The 25,611-nt window shown below is 56.5% G+C and overlaps 2 protein-coding genes across 19 annotated transcripts; one reads left to right on the top strand and one right to left on the bottom strand.

Moving 5' to 3' along the window:
* Positions 1-327: 327 nt before the first annotated feature.
* Positions 328-11,251, top strand: PNKP (polynucleotide kinase 3'-phosphatase). Of its 3 annotated transcripts, none has more exons than XM_016936612.4 (17): positions 328-460; positions 918-1,081; positions 1,607-1,736; positions 2,702-3,001; positions 3,717-3,796; positions 3,884-3,941; positions 4,050-4,157; positions 4,361-4,432; positions 5,394-5,442; positions 5,524-5,594; positions 5,663-5,755; positions 5,839-5,935; positions 6,009-6,070; positions 6,230-6,339; positions 6,420-6,507; positions 6,607-6,668; positions 6,752-11,251. In XM_016936612.4, exons 1-17 carry the CDS (start codon positions 455-457, stop codon positions 6,867-6,869), a joined length of 1,668 nt encoding a protein of 555 aa, XP_016792101.1. In that variant the 5' UTR covers positions 328-454; the 3' UTR covers positions 6,870-11,251. The 3 variants fall into 3 exon arrangements, with proteins under 3 accessions (XP_016792101.1, XP_016792104.2, XP_016792106.1); XM_016936615.4 differs by having other exon boundaries at positions 455-666; positions 1,690-1,736; XM_016936617.2 differs by lacking the exons at positions 328-460; positions 918-1,081 and adding an exon at positions 1,293-1,383 and having other exon boundaries at positions 1,690-1,736.
* On the bottom strand, positions 3,362-22,594 carry PTOV1 (PTOV1 extended AT-hook containing adaptor protein). Of its 16 annotated transcripts, none has more exons than XM_024351583.3 (13): positions 16,649-22,594; positions 13,198-13,335; positions 13,007-13,089; positions 12,853-12,910; positions 12,664-12,771; positions 10,582-10,737; positions 10,324-10,413; positions 10,128-10,201; positions 9,991-10,048; positions 9,456-9,560; positions 7,932-8,129; positions 7,780-7,848; positions 3,362-4,854 (listed from the first exon to the last, which is right to left on the bottom strand). In XM_024351583.3, exons 1-12 carry the CDS (start codon positions 16,862-16,864, stop codon positions 7,837-7,839), a joined length of 1,296 nt encoding a protein of 431 aa, XP_024207351.1. In that variant the 5' UTR covers positions 16,865-22,594; the 3' UTR covers positions 3,362-4,854; positions 7,780-7,836. The 16 variants fall into 16 exon arrangements, with proteins under 16 accessions (XP_024207351.1, XP_063658197.1, XP_054528612.1 ...); XM_063802127.1 differs by lacking the exon at positions 16,649-22,594 and adding an exon at positions 16,246-16,600; XM_054672637.2 differs by lacking the exon at positions 16,649-22,594 and adding an exon at positions 16,537-16,589.
* Between the last annotated feature and the right edge of the window lie 3,017 nt (positions 22,595-25,611).

Genomic DNA, 25,611 nt, shown 5'->3' with positions numbered 1-25,611 from the left:
TGAGGCAGGAGAATGGCGTCAACCCGGGAGGCGGAGCTTGCAGGTGAGCCGAGATCGCGCCACTGCACTCCAGCCTGGGCGACAGAGTGAGACTCCGTCTCAAAAAAAAAAAAAAAAAAAAAAAAAAAAGACTTAAACAGGGCTCACTACCACCCAAACATTTTTTAAAGCTTTTGTCACGTGTTAGCTCCTTTAATCGTCATGGTAACCCCACGAAGCGGAAACGATTATCCTTTTTATAGATGAGGAAACTAGAACATCGAGGGTGAAGCCAAAGAAGGACTTAGGGGCGCTGTCGGGGGCGGAGGTTTCCTCGACTGACAATGACCATCAGATGGGAAAAAAATCTTCCTCCCTGGGATGAAAATTAGAAGTCTAGGTGGAAAGAGGCAAATCTGCTAACGGAGGATCCAGTCCCCGCTACCGGCCTGAGCCTCGCGTTGCAGCAAGAGAGATGAAGGTCAGGGCTGCCGAGGGACCCTGGGGGCCGGGAGTAGGGGAAGGGGCGTGGCTGCTGTGGGAGGAGGCCAGGCCCCGCCCCCCACGAGGGGACGAGTCATTTCCGTCCGCCGAGGAAAAGACCGCCGCCGGCCGGGTTGCAGGCGGGGCACCTCGGGCAGGACCTCCCTGGTCGGAAGTGGCCGTGAGCCCGAGCCGCGGTCCCGGGTGAGTACGGGGCGGGGCGGAGGCATGTGCGAGGCTCTCTGCCTGTACGCTGGAAAGTGGGGATTGCAACTCGGGGAGGGATGGAGCACGCGTCGTCGCCTGGGAAACGGGTCGACCCGCGGAAGGCGAGCGGGTGGGACTTCCGGAGCAGTTAATGGTGGGGAAACTTTCTAGTGGATGTGGGAGGAGGCGGGACTTCCTGCAGCAAATTGGGGTTGTGCGCCGCTCAAGCCCGTTTACCTGCTCCCCAGGCCGGCACCCAGGATGGGCGAGGTGGAGGCCCCGGGCCGCTTGTGGCTCGAGAGCCCCCCTGGGGGAGCGCCCCCCATCTTCCTGCCCTCGGACGGGCAAGCCCTGGTCCTGGGCAGGGGACCCCTGACCCAGGTCACGGACCGGAAGTGCTCCAGAACTCAAGGTGAGCGGGGCCTGAGCTGGAGGGGGTGTGGCCTGCTGCAAAAGCGGGAACAATCCAGAGGGACGCTTGGCTGCTACGCGGGATTGCAGTGGTGCAGCCAGCCCCGAAGTCGGAAGGTGCTCTCTAGGGACTACAGGAAGATAAAGTTTGTGCTTGATTTGGAATTAGCTAGATCCTTTGGGGGAGAGGGGATCGAGCCGATTTCGGGAGGATGTTCACTGCGCGGATGATGCTCAGGCCATCGGGAAATCCAGAAACAGGCGACGATCTTCGTCAAGAGAAAAATGATCCTATGGAGAAAAGTAAATGTCGCTAGGTTGGGATGGATGGTAACAGGCCAAGCCCCGGACCTATATCTAGCCACATTTTTTGTCAAGGAGGAAACCAATTCTATAGAGAAAAGTACCTCCCTGTCCCTTGCAAGGACCAGTGTCAGGCAATCTTAGTGCCACTGTCTGGCTACTGCATGTCAAGGAGCCAATCCCATGTAGAAATAAACTGCCTCTTACTCCCTGGATGCTATAGCCTGAAGCAGGCCACACTCCCCAGAAATGAGGGACCCAATCACACAAGGATGCAAATCCTGACTCCACCCCTCCAATCCTCAGTGGAGCTGGTCGCAGATCCTGAGACCCGGACAGTGGCAGTGAAACAGGTATCAGTGCCTCTGCAAGGGCCAGCAAGGCCTGGGGATGGGATTTGGGGAGGAATTGCAAGCCGTCAGTGAAGGGGTACATTAGGAAAATCTGATTGCGGCCGGGCGTGGTGGCTCAAGCCTGTAATCCCAGCACTTTGGGAGGCCGAGGCGGGCGGATCGCTTGAACCCAGGAGTTCGAGACCAGCCTGAGCGACATGGTGAAACCTGTCTCTCTAAAAAATTAGCGGGAATGGTGGCGCGTCCTTGTAGTTCGTAATCGGGAGGCTGAAGCGGGAGGATCCCTTGAGCCCAGTAGGTCAAGGGTGTAGTGAGCAGTGATCACCACACTGTACTTCAGCCTGGGTGACAGAGCGAGAACCTGTCTCAAAAAAAGAAAAGAAAAAATATGGCTGGGAGAGAAGGGGATGTGTCCAGTAAAGAAAGAAGTGTTGCCTGTTTCAGTGGGGTGGGTACCTGTCCAAGACCTTAGAAATTGGACAAGGCGGCCAGGCGCGGTGGCTCACGCCTGTAATCCCAGCACTTTGGGAGGCTAGGCGGGCGGATCACCCGAGATCAGGAGTTTGTGACCAGCCTGGCCAACATGGCGAAACCCCATCTCTACTAAAAATACAAAAATTAGCGGGGCATGGTGGTGGGTGCCTGTAATCCCAGCTACTCGGGTAGCTGAGGCAGGAGAATCATTTGAACCCAGGAGGCACAGGTTTCAATGAGCCAAGATTGTACCACTGCACTCCAGCCTGGGCGACAAAACAAGCCTCTATCTCCAGGAAAAAAAAAAAAAAAAAAGATTCGGACAAGGCTGAAAACCTGTAACCGTTCCAAAGCCCGTTCCAAAGTGAAGAGGTGGGGCCTAAGGGTCTGATTAGTGGTGGAGAAGGGCTGATTTTTCCGCTGGGTATTTGATTGGAGGAAGCTCCCGGTGGGGGCGGAGCCAGTCCCAGCTCCTCCCTCTCTTTCTGCAGCTGGGAGTTAACCCCTCAACTACCGGGACCCAGGAGTTGAAGCCGGGGTTGGAGGGCTCTCTGGGGGTGGGGGACACACTGTATTTGGTCAATGGCCTCCACCCACTGACCCTGCGCTGGGAAGAGACCCGCACACCAGAATCCCAGCCAGATACTCCGCCTGGCACCCCTCTGGTGTCCCAAGACGAGAAGAGAGATGCTGAGCTGCCGAAGAAGCGTATGCGGAAGTCAAACCCCGGCTGGGAGAACTTGGAGAAGTTGCTAGTGTTCACCGCAGCTGGGGTGAAACCCCAGGGCAAGGTGAGGGCCACGCCGAGGGCTGAGGGAGCCGCCACAGACTGGGACCCAATCCCACGTTTGTTGCGTGCTCTCTCAACTTTTTAGCCTCTACTTACTTTTCTGAGAAATGGGCCTAATGATAAACGCAGGGATCGTTGTAAGCAGTGGGGAGAATGATGTATGTCAGCTCCTGCGTTACCCACAGTGACCACCCAGTAATCAGCAATGACCATGACTGTCTCAGTAGGAGCTATTACGATGAGGATTTTTTATGTCCAGAGAGACTTGAGTTCAAATGCTGTTACCACCACATTGAGTCCCATGTCTCTCATCTCTACGATGCTGAATCCATAAAAAAAGCACGTGGCATAGTTCCTGACATGCAGTTAGCACCCAAAGCTTTGCTCCTGCTTTTATTTTCACGGTTAGTAGCCCACCGAGGTGGTGAAGGCCAGGGGAGGAAGGAGGCTGGGTAAGACATTAACCCCCATTTTAAAGACTGTAACCCTGGGGCTGGGGTCATAAGGAGTAACAGGAGACAGTAAGGTTAAGATGTCGGGCCGCACTCAGAGGCATCACGGATGCTTGAGATGGAGGTGCTCTGTGACTCGGTTTCCCCATCTGTGAGATGGCAGTGATAACACCCTGCCTGGCAGGGTTGGTGTGAGTCAGCCTGTGAGTGAGGAGGGTCAGAGGTATCACAGTGCTGCTGTTTGTCTTTCCTTGGTGACACCAGGTGGCTGGCTTTGATCTGGACGGGACCCTCATCACCACACGCTCTGGGAAGGTCTTTCCCACTGGCCCCAGTGACTGGAGGTGATAAGAGGCAAAACAAGGGAGTGAGTGAGGCCTGGAGTCCACCTCTGGCCCCGGGTCACCCCTGCCGCTTCATACTTGCCGTAGGATCTTGTACCCAGAGATTCCCCGTAAGCTCCGAGAGCTGGAAGCCGAGGGCTACAAGGTATGTGCAGCCGCCTGTCTGCATGGGCACGTGCACGTGGCGGTCCGACCGCAGGTCAGACCAAGGCCCTGGTGAGCAGGGCGCCTGGTGACACCCTTTGCTCCCCAGCTGGTGATCTTCACCAACCAGATGAGCATCGGGCGCGGGAAGCTGCCAGCCGAGGAGTTCAAGGCCAAGGTGGAGGCTGTGGTGGAGAAGCTGGGGGTCCCCTTCCAGGTATGGCTGGAAGGGAGGCTGGGAGCTATGTGGGGGCACAGAGATCCAGAGCAAGGGTTTTAGACTCCAGGGTAAGCAGGGCGGAGGCCTCAGGCAGTGTGATGCTGATAGGAACCCATCATCAGCTACAAATTCTGGGCTGGGGTGGCATCCAGTAGGTGCTTGACGGGGAGCTAAAGCTGGTGGCCCCCTCCCATCCACAGGTGCTGGTGGCCACGCACGCAGGCTTGTACCGGAAGCCGGTGACGGGCATGTGGGACCATCTGCAGGAGCAGGTGAGTCTCGCAGCCTGCCTGGCCCCCCTCCTTTTCCTCGCTCCAGCCCCTCACTCCTGGGCTCCCTGGCCTCCGGTCGGGGCCTCCTTATTCCTCCTCTGTCCTCTCTCGCTCCCTCCTTCTGTTTTTTGCTGTGACATCTTAGATGTTGGTTTACGAGACCAGTGCTCTCAGACTTTCTACGTCAGAGTAGTAGGGAAGCTGTTCATCCCTTCGTTCATTCGTTTGTGTGTGCATTTGTTCTGAAGTTTAGCGCATTCTTGAGCTGAAGGTATCAGTGAGCGGGACGGCCTGCTCCAGCAGGGCCCTCACGGCGAGGGCGGTGACTCTTGGCGGATGGGCAGACTGGCGTGTAAAACAGCAGGAGGGAGGGAGCTGGAGAAAGCAGGCATCGTTTCACCCGTGGTGGGCAGGGATGGCCTCTGAGGAGGTGACATCAGAGGAAAAGGCCTAAGGCAGGGAAAGGAGGGAGCCAGGTGGACACCTGGGGAAAGCGGTCCCCCCCCCTTGTGGGAGTGACAGCAAGTGCAAAGGCCCTGAGGCAGTCCCTAGCCTGGGCTAGTTAGGGACAGCGAGGCCCATGTGGCTGGCCCTAAGTGACGGAGGGGAGAGGGCAGGGCCACAGGGAGGGCCCCGCTTTTGCCCTGAGGGAGGGGGAACCTGGGAGGCGCCGGCACCCTGGAGGCTGGAGCTGTAGCAGGGTGGATGCCCTCCGGGGTGGCCGCGTGGGGAACGGGAGGAGGCGAAGTCGGGAGACCTGGAGGGAGGGGGCTGTGTGGAGAGACCACGGAGAGGGGAGGGGGCTAGGAGCACGGTGCAAAGTGGCTGGAGAGTGAGGACATGAAAAGTCGGAGGATGATTCCTGATGTGGGGCACAGACCAGGCGAAGCAGCCCCAGGGACCCGCTACCGCTGTGGGGGGACATTTGTGGGAAGGGCCTCCTCACTACCGTCTCCCGTAGGCCAACGACGGCGCGCCCATATCCATCGGGGACAGCATCTTTGTGGGAGGTAAGGGCCTGGAGGCTGCTGAGGGTGGGCTGGGACCCCTCCCTCCGAGCTGGTGGGAACGGGGTGTCCCGTGTGTTCCAGACGCAGCCGGACGCCCGGCCAACTGGGCCCCGGGGCGGAAGAAGAAAGACTTCTCCTGCGCCGATCGCCTGGTGAGGCCCCTGCCCCCTGCCCCGCGCCCGAGCCCGGCCTGTGTCTGATGTTCGTCCTCAACCCCTAGTTTGCCCTCAACCTTGGCCTGCCCTTCGCCACCCCTGAGGAGTTCTTTCTGAAGTGGCCAGCAGCAGGCTTCGAGCTCCCAGCCTTTGATCCGGTGAGGCCCTGGGGCGGGGGTGGGGGTGGGAGGGCTCCTGGAGATGGGGACGGCATCTCACGCATGTCCCCCGCCCCTTGCAGAGGACTGTCTCCCGCTCAGGGCCTCTCTGCCTCCCCGAGTCCAGGGCCCTCCTGAGCGCTAGCCCGGAGGTGGTTGTCGCAGTGGGATTCCCTGGGGGTAAGTGTCCTGTCCCTGTGCCCTGAGCCCCGCCTGGGTCCTAGGCCACCCACCGACACTGCTCCCCACACAGCCGGGAAGTCCACCTTTCTCAAGAAGCACCTCGTGTCGGCCGGATATGTCCACGTGAACAGGGTATGACCAGTCTTTTGCCGCCCCAAATCTATTAAGTTCCCATCTCCACCTCTCAACTAGTTTGGGGCGGCTTTCCTCCATCACTGCCTCCCCGTCCCCGCTCGGGGTCTTCTCTCCCCCCGGGTCTGCTGATCTGTTTGTGACCTCTCGTGTCCCCAGGACACGCTAGGCTCCTGGCAGCGCTGTGTGACCACCTGTGAGACAGCCCTGAAGCAAGGGAAACGGGTCGCCATCGACAACACAAACCCGGACGCTGCGAGCCGCGCCAGGTAGCGTGACCGTAGGTAGGGCCGTAGGGGGCCTGTGGCGGGGTGGGCGGGGCCTGCACATCCAGCTCCTTCCCCCACAGGTACGTCCAGTGTGCCCGAGCCGCGGGCGTCCCCTGCCGCTGCTTCCTCTTCACCGCCACTCTGGAGCAGGCGCGCCACAACAACCGGGTGAGCCCGCTCAGCCCGGACACCCCCTGGGCTGCACCCCCTGACCCCCTCTCCTCCCCTGACCCCTGGGCCTGCCGCCCCCTCTGATGTTCCCCACAGTTTCGAGAGATGACAGACTCCTCTCATATCCCCGTGTCAGACATGGTCATGTATGGCTACAGGTACTGTTGGGGATAGCAGGGGGCAGGGGCACTGGCTGGGCCACATGAGCCAGGCTGTCCCTCACTGTTCCCACCACTGCCAGGAAGCAGTTCGAGGCCCCAACGCCGGCGGAAGGCTTCTCTGCCATCCTGGAGATCCCGTTCCGGCTATGGGTGGAGCCGAGGCTGGGGCGGCTGTACTGCCAGTTCTCCGAGGGCTGAGCCCCACCCAGCTCCCCTCCACAATAAATGCTGTTTCTCCTTGAGCTTGGCCGGCATTTTGCTGGAAGGAAGGTGGTCCCCATGGGGGAGGGGCTCCAGGCCTGCCAGAGTTTCTTACATGGATGGAGGCTTTAAGGACATTTTCAGGTAACAAAAAGTGGGCCCCTACAGAGGGGAGTCCAGCTGGGACCTGGCATGAGCACTTTAGACATTAGCCGGGGAACGCACAGGGAGAGCGCTGTGTGGCCCCGAGAGCCAGCTGGTGAGCCCACGAGCCTCAACCGAGGGGCTGGCTCAAGGCCAGGTGTGACCCCTGAGGACAAAATCCAGCTCAGGTTCTGTGACACTGAACTTGAACCCAAGGCCTGTGGGTCTGGAGATTGGGGGGGAAGAGGGTGTGGGCAGCCGAGAGCCAGACCCAGTGAGTTCCCGGGCTGTCCAGCCTGCTGGGCCACCTTAGAGCTAGGGGGCTGCCAGGCATGGGGCAGTGAGCAGAGGGGGCAGGCAGGTTTTTAAAAGGCTTTATTGGGGAAACGTAGAGGGGTGGGGACCGTCCTTGGAGGCCTCAGGACACCATCCTCCATGTTGCTGGGCAGTTGAAGTCCCCAGGGGCCCCTGCTCAGAAGCATGTCACCTAGGGGCAGGGGTGCAGTGGGGGCTGCTGGCCACAGGCTCCCAAGCACTGACCCCACATCCCTGTGAGCAGAGGCCTGGCCCCACCCAGGCCTGGATACCACCTCCCATGGCCCTGAGGCTGGGCTGCAGTTTCCCGACAGCCTAGGACCGCTGGGACTGCTGCCTCTCCCTCTGCTCTGCTCTCCCCAAGGCCAAGGTCGCCCTGCTTCTTTCCCAACCCCATCCCCCCACATGCCCCAGGGTCCCTCCTGTACATGACAGGGTCACCACTCACCAGTCTCTGCGGGGGCCTCATCTGTGACTCCTGGAGAGGCCCAGCCCGGGGTAACCACTACCCCCCCATCTGTGGAGAGAAATCAGAGGCCAGTGGTGAGCAGGCAGGGGGGTGGAGGGAGACCAAGCAGCCCTGGAGCCTGGCCACCTCACCCCTCGTTGCTGCTGCTCCTGCTCCAGGTTCCGCTGCAGGACCTGCTGCTGGTTGGCAATGACACGCCGGATGCCGTTGACAAAGTTGCCCTGGTCATGGGGGATGAGGCCAATGAAGATTTTCTTCTCCGAAGAGTACAGGAGCATAAGCACGCGGATCTCACACGATGCTTTGTAGGAAAAGTGCACGCAGCCGGCCTGGCAGGCACAGGGCGTGGTGTCACCAGACAGCACCACAGGGACTCAGGCCACGGGGACCAGCATCCCTCCAACCATGGCACCATGCCGTGGGCTCCATGAGCCAGGCACAGCCTAACTGCTCTGTCCTCACACCCCCCACCCACCCCGGAGGTGGGCCCCCTTATTAGGATGACACGGTGGCCAAGAGCAATGGGTGGGCCAAAGGCCAACAGGCTCTGTCGGGAAGGGCCCAAGAACCTGCATTTCAGAGCTCCTGGGCAGGCCAGGCTATGTCTGGGGCCACCTCACCACAGCCACCTGAACCAACCGGCCATGGCTTCAACTCGGGACCCCAAGGGATCTGCAGCAGCTGGCCCAGCACAAGCAAGGGCTGAGGTACATGGAGCCTTTCTGGGTTTCCTTGCGGAAACTTTTTTGAGACTGAGTTTCGCTCTTGTCGCCCAGGCTGGAGTGCAATGGCATGATCTCAGCTCACTGCAACCTCTGCCTCCCGGGTTCAAGCCATTCTTGTGACTCAGCCTCCTGAGTGGCCATCATGCCTGGCTAATTTTTGTATTTTTAGTAGAGACGGGGTTTCACCATGTTGGCCAGGCTGGTCTCAAACTCCTGACCTCAGGTGATCCACCCGCCTCGGCCTCCCAAAGTGCTGGGATTGCAGGCGTGAGTCACCGCACCCGGCCCCTGAGGGAACGCTTGAAATTGCTTTAATGTAAAAGCACCTACACCCAGGCCCCCCCCCTCCCCACGAACAGCTTCGTGGACAGTTTACTCAGACTGAGTCGAAGGTAATTTTAAGGTAGTTTCGGGATATTACCCAAGTATGGCCCAGCTGGAAGGTGGACATCCGGGGGAGGGCTCAGAAACACCAAAGTCCAACCTTCTCCACCTCACAGATGGAGAAACTGAGCCCCAGAGAGAGAAGTCAGCTGAGCCTCCCCCAGATAAGACAATCACCAGATATTCTGGGACCTTGCTGGGGGCAGACAGCCCTCCCTGCCCGGCAATGGGCCTTTGGGATGTGGCACAAGCTCCCGGGAAACCTGGAGTGACAAGGGCGCCTGTCCCTGAGGAGCGGAGTTGGTGCTGAGTCAGCCCTGATGTGGCAGAGGAGGAGCAGGCCCCTGCAGAACCAGGGTCAGTGCCCCGTCCAGTGCCGTGGGGACAGCACAGAGCCCCCAGAAGTCACGCCCACACTAGCCGCCCTCTCTCCCCAGCTGGTCCGGGACATGGTGCTCTGTTCCTCTCCCATGTTCGCCCCCGTGAGCGGTCCGGGCTCGTTCTGCCCTGGCCGGCCCCTCCCCTGCGTCTGCTGGCACCACTCACGAAGCCATTGTCCATGATCCGGCACAGGCTCTTCAGTGTCTCCAGGTCCTTGGTGAAGTGGAACTGGACCAGGCGCGAGTTCCGGAACAGCGGCACTAGGGTGGTCTGCGGGGAAGCGAGGGGACCCCCAGCTCTGGCTTCTCCCACCACGGCCTCCCGCTCCCAGCCCGCTGAGTCCCTGGGGCCCAGGACCAAACTGAGACTCTCCTGTCCTCCCTACCTCAGGAAACGTCATCACCGCTCAACCAGCCCAACCCTGGAGTGCTGTGGAAGCCGCTCTCAGATCCCTTGGCAGCCCCCCAGGTGCAGGTCGTGGCTGCCCCTGCCCTGCTCAGTCCCTGCACAGCCACCAGCTGGCTGCCTGGGACCCCTTGAAGCCAGGCCTGAGGACCTACCCACCACGCCTGCTTCAGCACCCTCAGCTCCGCTCCCTCACAGCCAGCTCAGGCCACCTGGGGAGGCGCTCTTGCCCCCAGCCCCGCCCTCTGGAAGAGCTACTGTGTGCAGGCTCAAGCACCCGGTCCCAGCCCCTCACCAGCAGCTGCTGCGGGATGAGCTGCATGTACAGCTTCCTTGGCCACTGCTCGGTCCTCCTGTGGGGCACAAAGGGACGAGGGTCAGGAAGCCCCAGCTCCCCTGGATGCTGCCTCCACCCCCCAGCCCAGCACTCACAGGATCTCCCCCTGGTTCACGTAGACGTGGGATGGCAGCCACCTCTTGGACCGACTGTTGGGCTCAGGCCTGGGCTTTTGGGGGAGAGGCAAAGAGGAGCCCTCAGGGCTGGAGACCCCCCAACGCCAGTCTCCCCTCCCAGCCACAGTCCGTGAGGATCTGGGGGTCCCAAGTCCCCGGGCTGCCGAGGGCTCACCTCCTGCCACTCCATGACGCCACTCCATGCCAGAAACTTGTTGTTGACGATCTGGACTGGGCCTGAGTTGACACCACCAGGTCCCACTGCCTGTTGGAAGGGAACAGGGTGGGAAGAGGGGCCCAGGCTCCTGGGAAACCTCTGTCTGTCCTGGGGCCCATCGCATCACACTCCGCCCACACCAAGTCTGGCTGCCCAACCAGGGCAGTGGGGCCTAACCCCCTCTGTCCCCACAAGGGCTGTGCTTGGCTGGCACACCTGCTTGCGGGTGGTGATGACCTGCCGGATGGCACTGACGAAGCCGCTCTGGTCGTAGGGGATGAGGCCCATGAAGATCTTCTTCTTGGACGAGTACAGGAGCATGAGCACGCGCACCTCACAGGGGGAGATGTGGGGGAACAGCATGCAGCCCGCCTGCGGGGGCCGCGGGTCAGGACCCTGTGGTCACTGCCCGGGGCCACTGTGCCCCCACCACCCTGGACCGCCCCACCTGTAGGGGATGAAGGGAGATCATCGGCAGACAGAGGCCCCCACAGTCAAGGCCATGGCCATAGGTGAGGGGCCTCTGAGAGACCCTGCAGCGCCCATCGGCATCCCCCCACCCTGCCATGGCTGAGGTCAGAGTGGCACCCGGCACCCAGGCTGCAGTGAGAATGCCGAGAAGGCACTACCTCCCGCCCACATCACCCCCTGCCGCCAGCCCTCCTGACTGCCTGATGGGGTGACTTGGCCTGGGGGTTAAGAGCACAGGCAGCGCCCCACCGTTCTGCTGCCTCCTAGCTGTGTGACCTAACACCAGCCACCTCCTGCTTCTGGGCCTCCATCATCTGTAAAACCGGGTAATAGTGCACACAGTTGGTGCCACATAAAGGCTCAACAGATAAAGTGCTGGTGCCTCTTGGATGGGGCATGGGAGAACTAAGCCTGACAGATGTGCCTGGCTGTGGTGTCTGGATGAAGTGGTGTGACCGTCCCAGAACCCCATGTCCCCTCCCCACACCAGGCCACCCCCCCCAGTGCTGTCCCCTCCACACTGCCGGCCTAACTTCTCGACCTTGGTGTCCAGCCCAGGGATCACCCGCTCAGGGCCCTGTCCCTGGCCTCCCTGGAGTCATGCACAGTCACCCTCCCAGGTCCATGCCTGGGGGGTGAGTATGGATGTCCACTTTCCCTACAGACTGGGTACTCGGGGCCCAGATATGGCAAGCCCTCAACAAACGGTGCTGGGTGAAGGGGGGACGGGTCACTTAAGAGACCTCATGCCAGGCACAAGCCCTGGTCTGCCCCTGGTCTCCTGAGGGAGAAGGGAGGCCCTAGCGGAACCCAGGGCGCTCAACGGCAGCTGGGACGGGGTAGAGGCAGACTGTCCCAAAAGGGAACAGGGACTGGGAATGTCCCAGAGCCAGGTCCTCTGGGCAGACAACTCGCTCCCACCCCATCCCTGCCTCCTCTCCAGCACCTGCCATCTTTCACAGCCCAAGCCCCCTTTCTGACCTGCCCTGCGCCAGAATCCCAGTCACCTGAACAGCCTCACCAGCTGGGTTCACCCAGCACTCACTAGGTACTAAAGTCACCATCTCAAGCGCTTTACACAAATTCCCTCCCTCCAGCCTCCCGGTGGCTCTAGGAAGCACGGCTCCCCTGTCCTCCCTACCTCAGAAAATGTCATCTCTACCCCTCAACCAGCCCAACCCTGGAGTGCTGCGGAAGCCGCTCTCAGATCCCTTGGCAGCCCCCCAGGTCCAGGTCATGGCCGCGCCTGCCCCACTCAGTCCCTGCACAGCCACTGGCTGGATACCTGGGTCCCCTTGGAGCCAGGCCTGAGGACCTACTCACCGCGCCTGCTTCAGCACCCTCAGCTCCGCTCCCTCACGGCCAGCTCAGGCCACTCGGGGAGGTTAGCCCATTTTACAGACCAGAATACCAAGCCCCAACGTGCCACTCCCTCCTGGCTGGCTCTTGTGCCTAGCACACCCATTTACCAGGTCCCTGCCATACGCTATGTGTCCCCGACAGGCTCCTGGGCCCCAACAGGGCTGGCCCCAGTCCCTCCATGCACTCACGCCCCCAGGGCCACCTCGAAGCTGGGCACAGATGCAGAAACTGGAGGCCTCTCAGGCTGAGTTCCTTCACCCTGTGCTCTACGGATGGTGCCTGGAGTCAGTCATTTCCAGATGGGGTCCGAGAGGTCACGAGGGCTACCCTCGGCCCCAGGGGAGACCCCCCAACCCCCGCCTGGGCTGTGTGAGCAGAGCGCTGCCTCCAGCTGTACTTGTCACCACAGTGCTACAAGGGAGCTGGCCCCCGCACCCCTCACGCACCCGAGCCCGCCCCACTCACGAAGCCGTTGCCCATGATGCGGCAGAGCCCCTTGAGCGAGTCGCAGTCTCTGTTGGTGAAGTGGAACTGTGCCAACTGGGAGTTCCGGAACAGGGGGCCCAGGGTGGTCTGGGGGCGACGGGACAGACAGCTGGGTCAGCCAGGCATGGGGGTGCTCAGAGTGGGTGGGGTGGGCGGGGCGGGTCTCACCAGCAGCTGCTGCGGGATCAGCTGCATGATCAGCTTCTGCGGCCACTGGTCGGTCTCCCTATGGGAAGGAGCTGGTCAGAAAGGGCTGCCCTGATCCCCACGGCCACAGCCACTGCCCCTGCCACCACCCTGGCTGCTGCACCCCGGCACTCACAGGTTCTCGCCTTGGTTCACGTAGGCTTGGCAGGGCAGGGTCCGCTTCAGCTTTGCAGTGGAGTCAGAGTAGGGTCTGCGCTTCTGTGGGGGCAGGAGTGGCGTCACTGTGCAGAGCCTAGATGCCCTGGCCTGTCCCCGCAGGGACAAGACAAGACCCTGGAGGCCAGCCGCAGCCCCACAGAGACTCACCTCCTGCCACTCGAGGACGCCGCTCCAAGCCAGCAGCTTGTTGCTGAGCCGGTGCTCGCTCACGGCCAGACCCCCGAGGGTGAGCCCAGGTGAGGAGGGACCGATGGGACCCAGTGCCCCGAAGACCCGAGCACCTTCCTGCAGTGGAGTGGGGGGTAGGTGGGAAAACTGAGGCCGGGGCCTGCAAGGACAGGCAGTTCCCACACACCCCAGAGGGGACGTCCCAATATTCAGCCCCAAATCCCCTGCTGGAAGCCCACGGGGCCATGTCCAAACCCTCTGCTCACCCCTCAGGACCCCAACACGCTGGTCCTCATGTCCTTTCCCGCTGCCCCCCCTCAGGACCCTTCCTTCCCAGAGCCTGCTGTCACCTTGACACTGGCCCAGCAGAGTCCTGAAGCCTTCAGCCAGCCCCACCTCCAGCCTTTGCCCCAGCTGTGCGCCTCATCGATTCTTGAGACCCAAGTTAGAAGCCAGCTGTAGGGGGCCTTCCCCGTGCCCCAGGCTGGGCCCAGGGCTTCCTTGCAGCCTCCACAGGCACAAGCCGGCTTGCGCTGTGTCTGTCCCACACACTAGCTTGCCCTGTCTTTCCCAGACTGAAACTCTCCTAAGGCTCCCTGTCATCCCAAAGTTCAACTCCTTCCTCTGGCTCAGGCCAGTGGCCACCTCTCTGGCCTTATAAGTCTGACCCCGGGGGAAGGCAGGAAGGAGGTGACAAGAAACACAGAGGGGACTAAACCATCCAGGAGAAAGACAGTGAGGAAAAGGGGGAAACATTTGGAAGACAGCTGGGACACCACCCCCAGAGGGGTCTCACAGACCAAAACATGTAGAACACCAAGAGAAGGTTCTAGCAATAAAGCCAAGCAACGCCACAAATGCTACTCACAGGCACTCTCCCCACTATTTTTTTTATTACTATTTTTTTTTTGAGACAGAGTTTCACTCATTTCCCAGACTGGAGTGCAGTGGCGCGATCTCGGCTCACTGCAACCTCGCTCACTGCAAGCCGCGCCATCATGCCCGGCTAATTTTTTTTTTTTTTTTTTTTTAGTAGAGATGGGGTTTCACCATGTTGGCCAGGCTGGTCTCGAACTCCTGACCTCAAGTGATCCGCCCGCCTCGGCCTCCCAAAGTGCTGGGATTACAGACGAGGGCCACCAAGCCTGACCTCACTTATTGTTTTTTAAAACCAAAAACATCTCAAAGCAAACAAGGGAAAGCTTCGCAAACAGCCTGCCAGCAGGAAACCCACGAGAGTTTCCCCGTAATAGGCGCCTCCAGGCGGGGGAAAACAAATTATAAGGGTGATTTATTTTTATCTTATTACAAACAGGTATTTTCCAAATTTTCTATGAAGCACAAGGAGATCTTTCCTTCCAGAATACTAGCAAACACAAAAAATTTTATTTTGTGAGTGCTTAAAAAGAGAAAAACCTGAACAAACTTGCTCTCCACCCACGCAGGTGATTCTCCACCCACGCAGGTGATTCTTCACCCACGCAGGTGATTCTGGCTTTTGGGCAGTCGTCAGAAGATCAGATAGAAAACCTGAGTATCTTGGCGTTAGAATGAGTTGGACAGAGAGTGGATGTTGCCCCGGGGGCTTCAGGCACCATACCGGACATCCAGCATCTGAGATGAGTTAAAACGCACAGCTGGAGGTGACTTTCGAGATGAGGGTACACTTACAACATACAAGTTGTTTATGGCGCTGGGACCTGGGGTATCTAGTCCGCATATACAGTGACACGTATGCATTTACTGCCACAAAGACGGGTAAAAATCAGGCGAACGCCCTTAAGAGCCCAAGCGACATACTTAATGTCTGCTTGTCTAGGAGGGCAGGTTGACTCAGGACTTCAAATATGCTGGGATCTGGAGCATAGTAAAGAACAGATATGCTTGCCTAAAACCCAGGGATACCTTCCACAGCAGGAGCAGCACATCAAGATGGGACGATCACATTTAAAAACGACGGTTAAGGTGCAACCTAAAGTAAATCTCACATCTTGGCAATCGTGTGCAAAACTGCGCGCGCCTGACATCCCTATTGCACAGGGAAGCCCATCTAGTACTTGCACTGAGGTTTAAAACCTTGGGGTGCATGTCTGAGGACCCGGAAAGCACTTTTGAACAACTAGATGCGAATGCTGCAGGAAGGGGCGAAGGCAGTGGAGTGAAGGGGTACGTTTAAGTTGTGGGAGGTGATGTAAGTCTCGGTATCCATGTTTATGACCCCAGGAAGCCTGTTTAAGGTTTCAGTAGGGCTGCCACAGCTCTGTGCCATCCACACCGCTGAGGCAGTGTATTTAAGAAGCGGACCCGAGCGCGAACCCAGGGGAAATCTCACATCGGGGCAAGCGTGTGCACGGTGCAAAGTCGCGAATGTGCGGTTTTACAGCCCCAGGTAAACCTTACGGTTTCTGAAAAGCATGTGCATCTTTTGGGTCCGGAGAAGCGTGTGCAGCCCAAAGTACCTGCGAAACTGAATGTTTACGTTTAAGGTCTGGGCTCACGGCAGTCCATCAAAGCATCCCACATCTGGGCGCGGGCGCGTATTCTAGGTGCGCACTCCACGGGCACGGAGCGGGCGCCAGGGAGAACGCCCACGGGTGCGACATCTGGGGGCGCTGGTACAAAGCGCGGGCCCCTCCCTCGCCGCTGTCCCCCAACCCCGCCCCCATTTCCAGGTTTCCTGCCCGGAGAGCGATCAACTTTCCAATAGGAAAAACAAGCAAGTGTGCCGGCTGCCTATCTGCCGCCCCCCACCCGCGTTTAAATCGGGCCGCGGAGTCAGCAGTAATATGAGCCCGCCCCGCCCCCGTCCCCCACCCCCCCCACCCCGGCCCGAACGCGCAACAAAGGGGAGAGCGCGGCGCGAACCACCGGGTGCTCCACGGGGGAACCCGGCCCCGGGCGGGACCACCCTTCGAGCCACAAGGGACACCCCGGAGCGGCGGGGGCCGCGGACAAAGGCGTGAGCCCGGGATAGGGGCTGGGGGGGCGGGGCCGTGGAAGGCTCTGGAAAAAGGGCGGGGGGCTCACCATGGGAGGGGCCGAGCGGGCCCGGATCCGCGGAGGCTGCGGGCCTCGGGGGCTGGCAGGCCAGGAGCGCGAGCGGACGGCGCGCACCACGAGGGGCCGCGGAGGGCGGCCGCGACCCCCGAGGGGGCCCCCGGCGCCGGAGCGGTACGGGGCGCGGCGCGGACGGACCATGGCGGGCGCGGGCCGAGCGGGCGGGGAGCTGCCGCAGGCCACAAGGGGGGCTGCGGGCTCCACCGACTGAGGGGCGCGGGCGCGGGCGCGCGGCTTCGGGGGAGACGGGCTGAGCCGTACCAAGCTCGGGGGACGCGCCGCCGGAGTGGGGTCGCCGCGGCCGAACCACTGAGGCGAGCGGGGGAGCCCGGCGCGTACCAAGCGCGTCCGAGGGGGCGTGGCCGGAGCGTACCAAGGCGGCGCGGGGGAGCGGGGCCCGGGCGGGAGCGGAGTGTGGGCTCGGCGGTCCTGCGGGCCTCTCCGGCGCGGGGGAGTCCTGGGAAGACGCGCGAGCCACAACTTCAGGGGGCGTGGCGGGAACGGGAGCCCCTACCAAACGGGGTGGCAGAAGAACGAAGGCGACACCAAGCTGGCCCCTTGCGGGGGTCGGGATGGCGGGAGACCTCATCCGGAGCCCTGGGCCCGCAGAGCCAGGAGACCGCGCCAAAATACATCAGGGAAGAGGGGAGGACGGAATAATGGGCCTGGGGACAAAGGAACCCACTGAAAGGGAACCCACTGAGGGTACGGATTGCACCCGAGCCTGAGAGAGCTGAAGGTTTGCAGTCGGTGACGTGGCGAGGTGGGCAGGGGACTCCAACTCCCAGCGGGCCCCGCGTGGCCTGGGCGGGGCCAGCTGTCCCTGGAGGCTCCGCCCATTAGCCCCCGCGGCCAGGCTCCGCCCGCCGTCCCTGGCGACTCCAAGCTTCTCGCCACTCACGTCGCTCCCCGGCCTTCCGTGGATTCGCTCATTCGCTCTGCTAAAATGGAATGACTACTTACTAGTAGTTGTATAAGATTTTTCCCTCGATTTTTGTTCCTTAAACGTGGGTAATACCTAACCCTAGAGTGGTTATGGGGATCAAGCCCGAGGGGCTGTGCTTGACTGCTTGGCGCAGTCACTACTCAAATGTTAGCTTTTCTTTAAAAACAACAACAAAAATCTGTTACGAGTACCCTGTCCAGTTCTGTGCTCGGCGACGACCGAATCAGACCACGTCCCTCACAGGCCCCACGGTCCACTGGGGAGAGACATAATCACAGGCTGTGCTAAGTGTTAACTAGCGCACATCCACAGGGCGATGGGATATGACCATAGCGAGGTAAAGTTAGCAAGCAAGGGAAGTCAAGAAAACGACCTGTGAGCAACCTGCCATTCCAGATGGCTGGAAAAGTGTGCCAAGAGGACAGAACAGCAAAGACAAATCCTGAAAGTAGAAGGAATAAAAGGGAGCCAGTGTGGGCGGAGCCGAGTGAAGGTAGAGAGGAGAAATAGACACAGCTGTAGGAGGTTAGAGACGGAATCCCTACTTCTGTTTCGGATGTTGACTAAACAATGTAGATAGATATTGATGTCATAGCCTGGAGAGAGAAATTCGGGAGTCATCAGTGTTTGAATGGAGACTGGATGAGCTCACAAAGAGACTGGGACACTCATCCCTTTAGCAGTCACGACAATGAGAAGCAACCAGCGAAGGACACGGAGGACTGGCCAGTGAAATGGCAGAAGAACCCGTAGGCCTGTCCATGTTTTCCTGCCCAGGGGCTCCCGAGGGCTGACTGGAGCCCAGCCTTAAACCCCAAATCCAACCTGCATTGTGGCCAAACGGAGTCAGTGCTCCCTGAACACAAACTGCAAGTTAGTTATCAACAGGTACCTCCAATGCCCTGTCAATCACCCATGTGAGGACAACCTGGCAGCAGGAAGGAGAAAAAACAGGAGCTGCTTTAATCTCCCGGAATCCTCACTTCTCCCCATTCTTGTTGGGCCAAACCATCAAGATCTCTTGCCTGGGTGACGCCTCCTAACTCTTGCTGCCTTCTCTGTCACTACACTAATCAAAACCATCCAGTGGCTTCCCAGTGCCTTTAGAATTAAATCCAAACTTGGTACTGTGGCCCCTGCTGCCGCCCCCCCAAAATCTCTCTCTCCCATCCTTCCTGTTCTCTACCTAGTTAATGCCTTCCCATCCCTCAGAACCCGTCAGGACACACGTGAGTTTGAATGCCCTGAATTGTATAAGCATGGAGAGCGGTATACCAGGATGTACTCCAGAGTGAGCAAAATGGGAACTCATGTCAGAAAGTGAAATGAAAATGTAGGCTGAAATTCTATCAGTAATACTGCAACAAAACTCTCTGAAACCATCTCACTTACTCGGTCCACCAACTTGAAAGACACTTTCCTTTTCATCTGTGAAGCCCGCTGCCGGGGCTAGCAGGCTACTATTATGACTAAGCAATTCCACTTCCATCTCTCAAGCTGTTTACTTCCTGAAAGGTAGCTGTTTGATCCAAACCTGTTTATGCCAGAAGTTCTTGTTTAATTTACTATCAAACTAATGAAATTAATGCAAGAGAGTTGTTTATACACAAACCAGATTGCTTGCTTTGGAAGGACTAAAAGGGAGTTGTTAAAAGAAAAACATGCCAGGCGTGGTGGCTCACACCTGTAATTCTGCACTTTGGGAAGCCGAGGTGGGCAGATCACTTCAGGTCAGGAGTTCAAGACCAGTCTGGCCAACATGGTGAAACACCGTCTCCACTAAAAATACGAAAATTAACCAGGCATGGTGGTGTATGCCTGTAGTCCCAGCTACTCTGGAGGCTAAGGCAGGAGAATCGATTGAACCCAGGGGGCGGAGGTTGCAGTGAGCTGAGATCTCACCACTGCAACTCCAGCCTGAGCGACAAAGCAAGACTCCATCTCTTAAAAAAAAAAATGCTGCCAAGTTAGGTACAAGTAAAGCAACTGTAAATTATTTAATGAAAAAGCTTATAAAAACCTAGGAAGACTCAGCCCCCAGTTTGTTTCATAAATGTCTTTAGGTTCTCAAGCCGCTTAAAAAAAAAAAAAAAAAAAACATGACTCATTGTGGTTTGTGGGTGGAGCTTATACAAGAATGTGATGTTCTACTGGGCGCAGTGGCTCATGCCTGTAATCCCAACACATTGGGAGGCTGAGGTGGGAAGATTGCTTGAGCCCAGGAGCTCGAGACCAGCCTGGGCAACACAGCGAGACTCCCACCTCTACAAAAACAACAATAATTTGCTAGGCATGGTGGCATGCACCTATGGTCCCAGCTACTCAGGAGGCTGAGGTGGGAGGATCTCTTGAGTCCAGGAGATTGAGGCTGTAGTAAGCCGTGTTCACACCACTGCACTTCAGTCCAAGTGACAAAGTGAGACCCTGTCTCAAAAACAAGAATGTAATGTCGTGTGCTAACTAGGAGACCAATACTGAAAGAAAGGGTCTTGGTCCTACGTACAAGAGATGTCTGTTTAAATGTTCTTGGTTAAAATAAGAGGTTTAAAGTGTTAAGATGGCCGTTAGTGCTGTTTGCCATATATTTCTAGCTCCACACTTGGCCAGCATTTGACCCCATTTAGCTTGAGTGGGGCCATGTGATTAATTTTGGCCAATAAGGTGTGAGGCCATGTGATTACATCTGGCCAATGAGATATGAGCAGAAGTGACACATGTGAATTCAGCTAGAGCACATAATTGCTAATGAGAGACCAGACCCCTCTGCCTTTACTATGTCGATTGGCAACCTTCATGATCTGTCCGCACGGGCTCCAAGCTGACACTCAATACAGCACGAGTGACAAAATCCACCTTGGCTGTTTCAAGCCACTGCAATCTGGGGGTAATCCGGCCTTTCCTGATATACACAATTTTTTTTTCCCCAAATAATCCCAGTTTAACCAACATTTGTTAAACCAATCAACTACCAAGTCTGAGTTTCCTAGAAGAACAAACTGGCAGTACATATAGGTTGGATGACATAGGCTAGGACACAATGACAACATGGACAAAGTGTTTTATACTGGCCGGGCACGGTGGCTCATGCCTGTAATCCTAGCACTTTGGGAGGCTGAGGCAGGTGGATCACCTGTTGTCAGGAGACCAGCCTGGCCAACCTGGTGAAACCCCATCTCTACTAAAAATACAAAAATTAGCCAGACGTGGTGGCAGGCGCCTGCAATCCCAGCTACTCAGGAATACAAATACAGTCTCCTGATTGATCCTCCAATTCAAGCAGGAGAATTGCTTGAACCCGGGAGGCAGAGGTTGCAGTGAGCTGCACTCCAATCTGGGCGACAGAGCGACATTCTGTCTCAAAAAATGCTAATAGGCTGGGTGCAGTGGCTCACACCTGTAATCCCAGCACTTTGGGAGGCTGAGGCGGGCAAATCACGAGGTCAGGAGTTCAAGACCAGCCTGGCCAACATGGTGAAACCATGTCTGTACTAAAAATACAAAAAATTAGCTGGGCATGGTAGTGGGTGCCTGTAATCCCAGCTACTTGGGAAGCTGAGGCAGAAGAATCACTTGAACCCAGGAGGCGGAGGTTGCATTGAGCTGAGATTGTGCCACTGCACTCCAGCCCAGGTGACAGTGTGAGACTCCGTCTCAAAACAAACAAATAAAAAAGATAATAAAATGCTTTATACTAAGAAATGGGAGTAAGATCATCTCTGGCTTGGATTTTTCTTTTCTTTCTTTGCAATTACAAAATAGTTTATGGCTGATTCTTTTTAAAGGTCTGCCTGATACATGCTCTGCAAACTCTAGGTATTTCAACTTTGTCATCATTGTGTGTGTCCAGACGCAGAGGCTCACACCTGTAGTTTCAACACTTTGGGAGGCTGAGGTTGGAGCATTGCTTGAGCCCAGGAGTTTGAGACCAGCCTGGGCAACATAGCAAGACCCCATCTCTACAACTATAAAACTAGCCAGGCGTGGTGTTACATGTCTCTAGTCCCAGTTACTCTGGAGGCTGAGGTAGGAGAATTACTTGAGGCCAGGAGTTCGAGACCAGCCTGAGCAACAGAGTAAAACTCTGTCTCTACAAAAAATACAAAAATTAGCTGGGCATGGTGGTGCGTGTCTGTAGTCCCAGCTACTCGACAAGCTGAGGTGGGAAGACTGCTTGACCCCTCTAGGCAGAGGCTGCAGTGAACCAAGATCATGCCACTGCACTCCACGGTTGACAGAGTGAGACCCCTGGCAATAATAGTAGTTAATATTTCTCAAGAACTTCATGTCTGAACTCACTGAATTCTCACACAGCAGGCCATGAGTTCAACAATCTTTTAATCCCCACTCCACAGATGGGGAAACCAAGGATCCGGAAGCAAAAGCCTGACGTCACAGGCTGCGGAGACACAGGGGACAGGGACAGGGCCCAGGTTCTTAATCTCAGTAGGTGTTGGCCTCCACTTTGTGGAATAAACGAGGGGCCGAGCCCCTCGGGCTTGGGACCGTCTTACCCTTGTCACTGCCGCGCTTCTCAGCCTCTCTGCCACCATCTGCCCTCCAGCACAGACCATGCTGAGTGTTCCCATATTGTAAAAGACATACATACATCTGCCCTATCCCCAAACCCAGCGTCCTGGGTTTGAGATTACAGGCAGGAGCCACTGTGCCCAGCCCCCTGGGCTATTTTTAAAAATAAATAAAATGAATGGAAGGCTTTTTGTCCAGACTTCAAGATATGCTGTTAGATTGAAAAACAAACAAAAAAATTATAGAATAAAGGAGACTGCCACTGGATAGAAAAGCCAGAAAATGAATCAGTTTCTCTATTTGCTTGTACCTGCTTATACATATCTCTGAAAAGACACTTAAGCAATTGGTAACTGATCTCTAGAGGGAGCTGAGAGAGACTGCATTGGTTGGTTTCTGGAGCCCCTCCAAGTGTGAACCATAGGAAGGTTTCTCGTATATGCGAAACATGAATACAACATTTTTTGGGTCATGTAAATAAAGTTGGCATACTTAGTTTTGAAATTCTGCTGCTGGGAATGCATCTCATAGGAATGCCTGCACAAGTGGGTTAAAAAAATACATTCATCCTCTCCAGCATGTCTGATAATAGTGAAAAACTGGCCGGGCGCGGTGGCTCACACCTGTAATCCCAGCACTTTGGAAGCCCGAGGTGGGTGGATCACTTGAGGTCAGGAATTCGAGACCAACCTGGGCAACATGGCAAAATCCCATCTCTACTAAAAATACAAATATTAGCTGGGTGTGGTGGTATGTGCCTGTAATCCCAGCTACTCAGGAGGCGGAGGCTGCAGTGAGCTGAGATCACACCAGTGCACTCCAGCCTGGGCAACAGAGCGAGACTCCATCTTAAAAAAAAAAAAAGAAAAACTGGACAGGCCCTCAACTGGCAGGGTACAGTGTGGTGGGCACCCTGAAAGACAGCCCCCATGACCCTCACCTCCTGTCTGCACTGTCCTCTCAGCTTGAGTGTGGGCAGAACCTAGCAACTTGTTGTAATGTACAGAATATAGCAAGAGTGACAAGATATCACTTCCAAGATTGGGGTACAAAAGACTGCAGCTTCCACCTTGGGCGTCCTCTCTCATTTCTGTTTTTCTTTTTTTTTGAGACAGTTTCACTCTTGCAGCCCAGACTGGTGTGCAATGGTGTGTTCTTGGCTCACTGCAGCCTCCACCTCCTGGGTTCAAGCGATTCTCCTGCCTCAGTCTTCCGAGTAGCTGGGATTTCCCAGATGCCTGCCACCATGCCCAGCTAATATTTTGTATTTTTAGTAGAGACGGGGTTTCACCATGTTGGCCAGGCTGGTCTCAAACTCCTGACCTCAGGTGAGCCACCCGCCTTGACCTCCCAAAAGTGCTGGGATTACAGGCATGAGCCACCGCACCCAGCCTTTCTCATATTTCTAGAGAAGCTGGATGCCACATTGCAACTACAAGGTGCCCTGTGAAGAGGCCTGCAATGGCGAGAAAACAAGGGAGACCTCCAGCCAACAGCTAGGAACTGAGGCTCTCGGCCCCATCACCTGTCAGGAACTGAATCCTGCCAACAGGCATGTGAGTGGGCTGGAAGTGGGCCCTCCTCACGGAGCCTTCCAATGACTGCACAGCCCCAGCCACCAGCTCGACTGCAACCCCGAGAGCCTGGGAGCCAGCAGCTCAGCCAAGCCTGGATTCTTGACCCCCAGCAACGGTGAGGCAATAAATGCTTCTTGTTTTAAGCCACTCAGTGGTGGGGTTTGTTACACAACAGATAACTTATAGGCAGGATGGCTCGTGGAACTGAAATGCATCCATTTAGTGCACTACCTGAGGCCACCATGAGAAGTGGGGACATAGAGGAACAGGTAATTAACAGCGCAGGCAGGCCAGGTCGGTGGCTCACACCTGTAATCCCAGCATTTTGGGAGGCTGAGGTGGGCAGATCACCTGAGGTCAGGAGTTTGAAACCAGCCTGGCCAACATGGTGAAACCCCGTCTCTACTAAAAATACAAAAATCAGCTGGGCATGGTGGTGGGCGCCTGTAATCCCAGCTACTCGGAAGGGTGACGCAGGAGAATCGCTTGAACCTGGGAAGTGGAGGTTGCAGTGAGTCGAGACTGCGCCACTGCATTCCAGCCTGGGCAACAGAGTGAGACTCCGTCTCAAAAAAAAAAAACCCGAAAAATTAGCCAGGCATGGTGGCTCCTGCCTGTAATCCCAGCTACTTGGGAGGCTGAGGAGAATAGCTTGAACCTGGGAGGCAGAGGTTGCAGTGAGCTGAGATCACGCCACTGCACTCCAGCCTGGGCAACGGAGTGAGACTCTGTCTATAAATAAATAAATAAATAATGGCCATTACTTTGGTCGGAAGAAAAAAAAAAGCAAGCTAAAGAACAAAGAAATTGACTCACTTATACAAAAAAATTAAACTATAAATGTATCCACAACCGCATGCATGTAAACCCAAATGCAGAACTGGTACATCAGCCTCTAGGGAGGTAAGTGGTTTGCTCAGGGTGTGTGTTTGGGCAGGAGAGGCGAGAGTGAGGTGTGATAGGGTAGTTCCACTTTTTTTTGTTGTTGTTGAGACAGAGTCTTGGTCTGTCTCCCAGGCTGGAGTCAGTGGCACGATCTCTGCTCACTGCAGCCTCTGCCTCCTGGGTTCTAGTGATTCTCCTGCCTCAGCCTTCTGGGTAGCTGGGATCACAGGCACATGCCACCATGCTGGCTAATTTTTGTATTTTTAGTAGAGATGGGGTTTCACCCTGTTGACCAGGCTGGTCTCGAACTCCTGACCTCAGGTGATCTGCCTGCCTTGGCCTTCCAAAGTGCTGGGATTACAGGCGTGAGCCACCATGCCTGGTGGTACTTCCACTTTTTATTCCACACATTTCAGCGCCCTTTCATTTTGGGAAACTGTTGTAGTGTGTGTAACTCAATATATTTTAAAAGTTAATTTTTTTTAAATGCCAAGATGGTAAGAAAATACATGTTAGTGTTTTGTGTACCTTGAAACAAATATATTCTTAACACCCCTTTTGAGAAGGTGTCCTTTTTCTCATAATCCTTTGGAGGTGGGTGGGCATTTTCTTTCACCCCGAACAGGTTTCCAACTATTAATATGTTGGTGTTTTAGCATTTTTGCCTCAACAATCACTTTTTTCCAATTACGTCCTACCACCTGCTCCTTTGCGAGAATTTTCATGAATCCCCAGTCTTGCCTCCAGTCATGATGCATGATTCAAAAGCAAACTGGTCAAAAAGAAAATGTTTCCAACAAGTCACTCACTCAATTATAACCTTTCCGGACACAAGTGATTTTTGTAAGTTAGGATGCTTTTTTTTTTTGAGACAGAGTCTTGCTCTGTCACCCAGACTAGAGTGCGGTGGCACGATCTTGGCTCACTGCAACTTCCACCTCCGGGGTTCAAGCGATTCTTATGCCTCAGCCTCCCAAGTAGCTGGGATTATAGGTGTGCGTAACCACAACTAAGTTTTGTATTTTTACTAGAGTCAGGCTTTCACCATGTTGGCCAGGCTAATCTCAAACTCCCGGCCTCAAGTGATCTGCCCGCCTCGGCCTCGCAAAGTGCTGGGATTACAGGCGTGAGCCACCGCACCCAGTCAGGATGCATTTTTTAAATAGAGATGGGGTCTCACCTTGTTGGCCAGGCTGGTCCTGAAACCCTGGCCTCAAAGCGATTCTCCTACCTCGGCTTCCCAAAGTGCTGGGATCACAGGCGTGAGGTCCAGCTTGGCACGCATTTCTAGAAGCAGTTTTGCCCACCTTTTACCTTCTTAGAGTGCATTTCAGCCAAAAGATGACAACAGTGGCTACCAGCAGCTCTCCTGTGTCCAGGACTGAGCTGGGCCAGATCTTG

The sequence above is a fragment of the Pan troglodytes genome, chromosome 20 (assembly GCF_028858775.2).
Source record: "Pan troglodytes isolate AG18354 chromosome 20, NHGRI_mPanTro3-v2.0_pri, whole genome shotgun sequence".
NCBI lineage: Eukaryota > Metazoa > Chordata > Mammalia > Primates > Hominidae > Pan > Pan troglodytes.
This window is presented reverse-complemented; position numbering and strand designations above follow the sequence as displayed.

Bases quoted from the DNA above. Each gene is read 5' to 3' on its own strand.
- PNKP (XM_016936615.4), top strand. From the start codon at position 455: ATGAAGGTCAGGGCTGCCGAGGGACCCTGGGGGCCGGGAGTAGGGGAA. The intron at 4,158-4,360 runs GTATGGCTGGAA...TCCCATCCACAG, and splicing joins AGCTGGGGGTCCCCTTCCAG to GTGCTGGTGGCCACGCACGC. The intron at 6,669-6,751 runs GTACTGTTGGGG...CACCACTGCCAG, and splicing joins ATGGTCATGTATGGCTACAG to GAAGCAGTTCGAGGCCCCAA.
- PTOV1 (XM_024351583.3), bottom strand. From the start codon at position 16,864: ATGAGGTCTCCCGCCATCCCGACCCCCGCAAGGGGCCAGCTTGGTGTC. The intron at 10,202-10,323 runs GTGAGCCCTCGG...CTCCCCCAAAAG, and splicing joins GCGTCATGGAGTGGCAGGAG to CCCAGGCCTGAGCCCAACAG. The intron at 8,130-9,455 runs GTGAGTGGTGCC...TGTGCCTGCCAG, and splicing joins GGATCATGGACAATGGCTTC to GCCGGCTGCGTGCACTTTTC.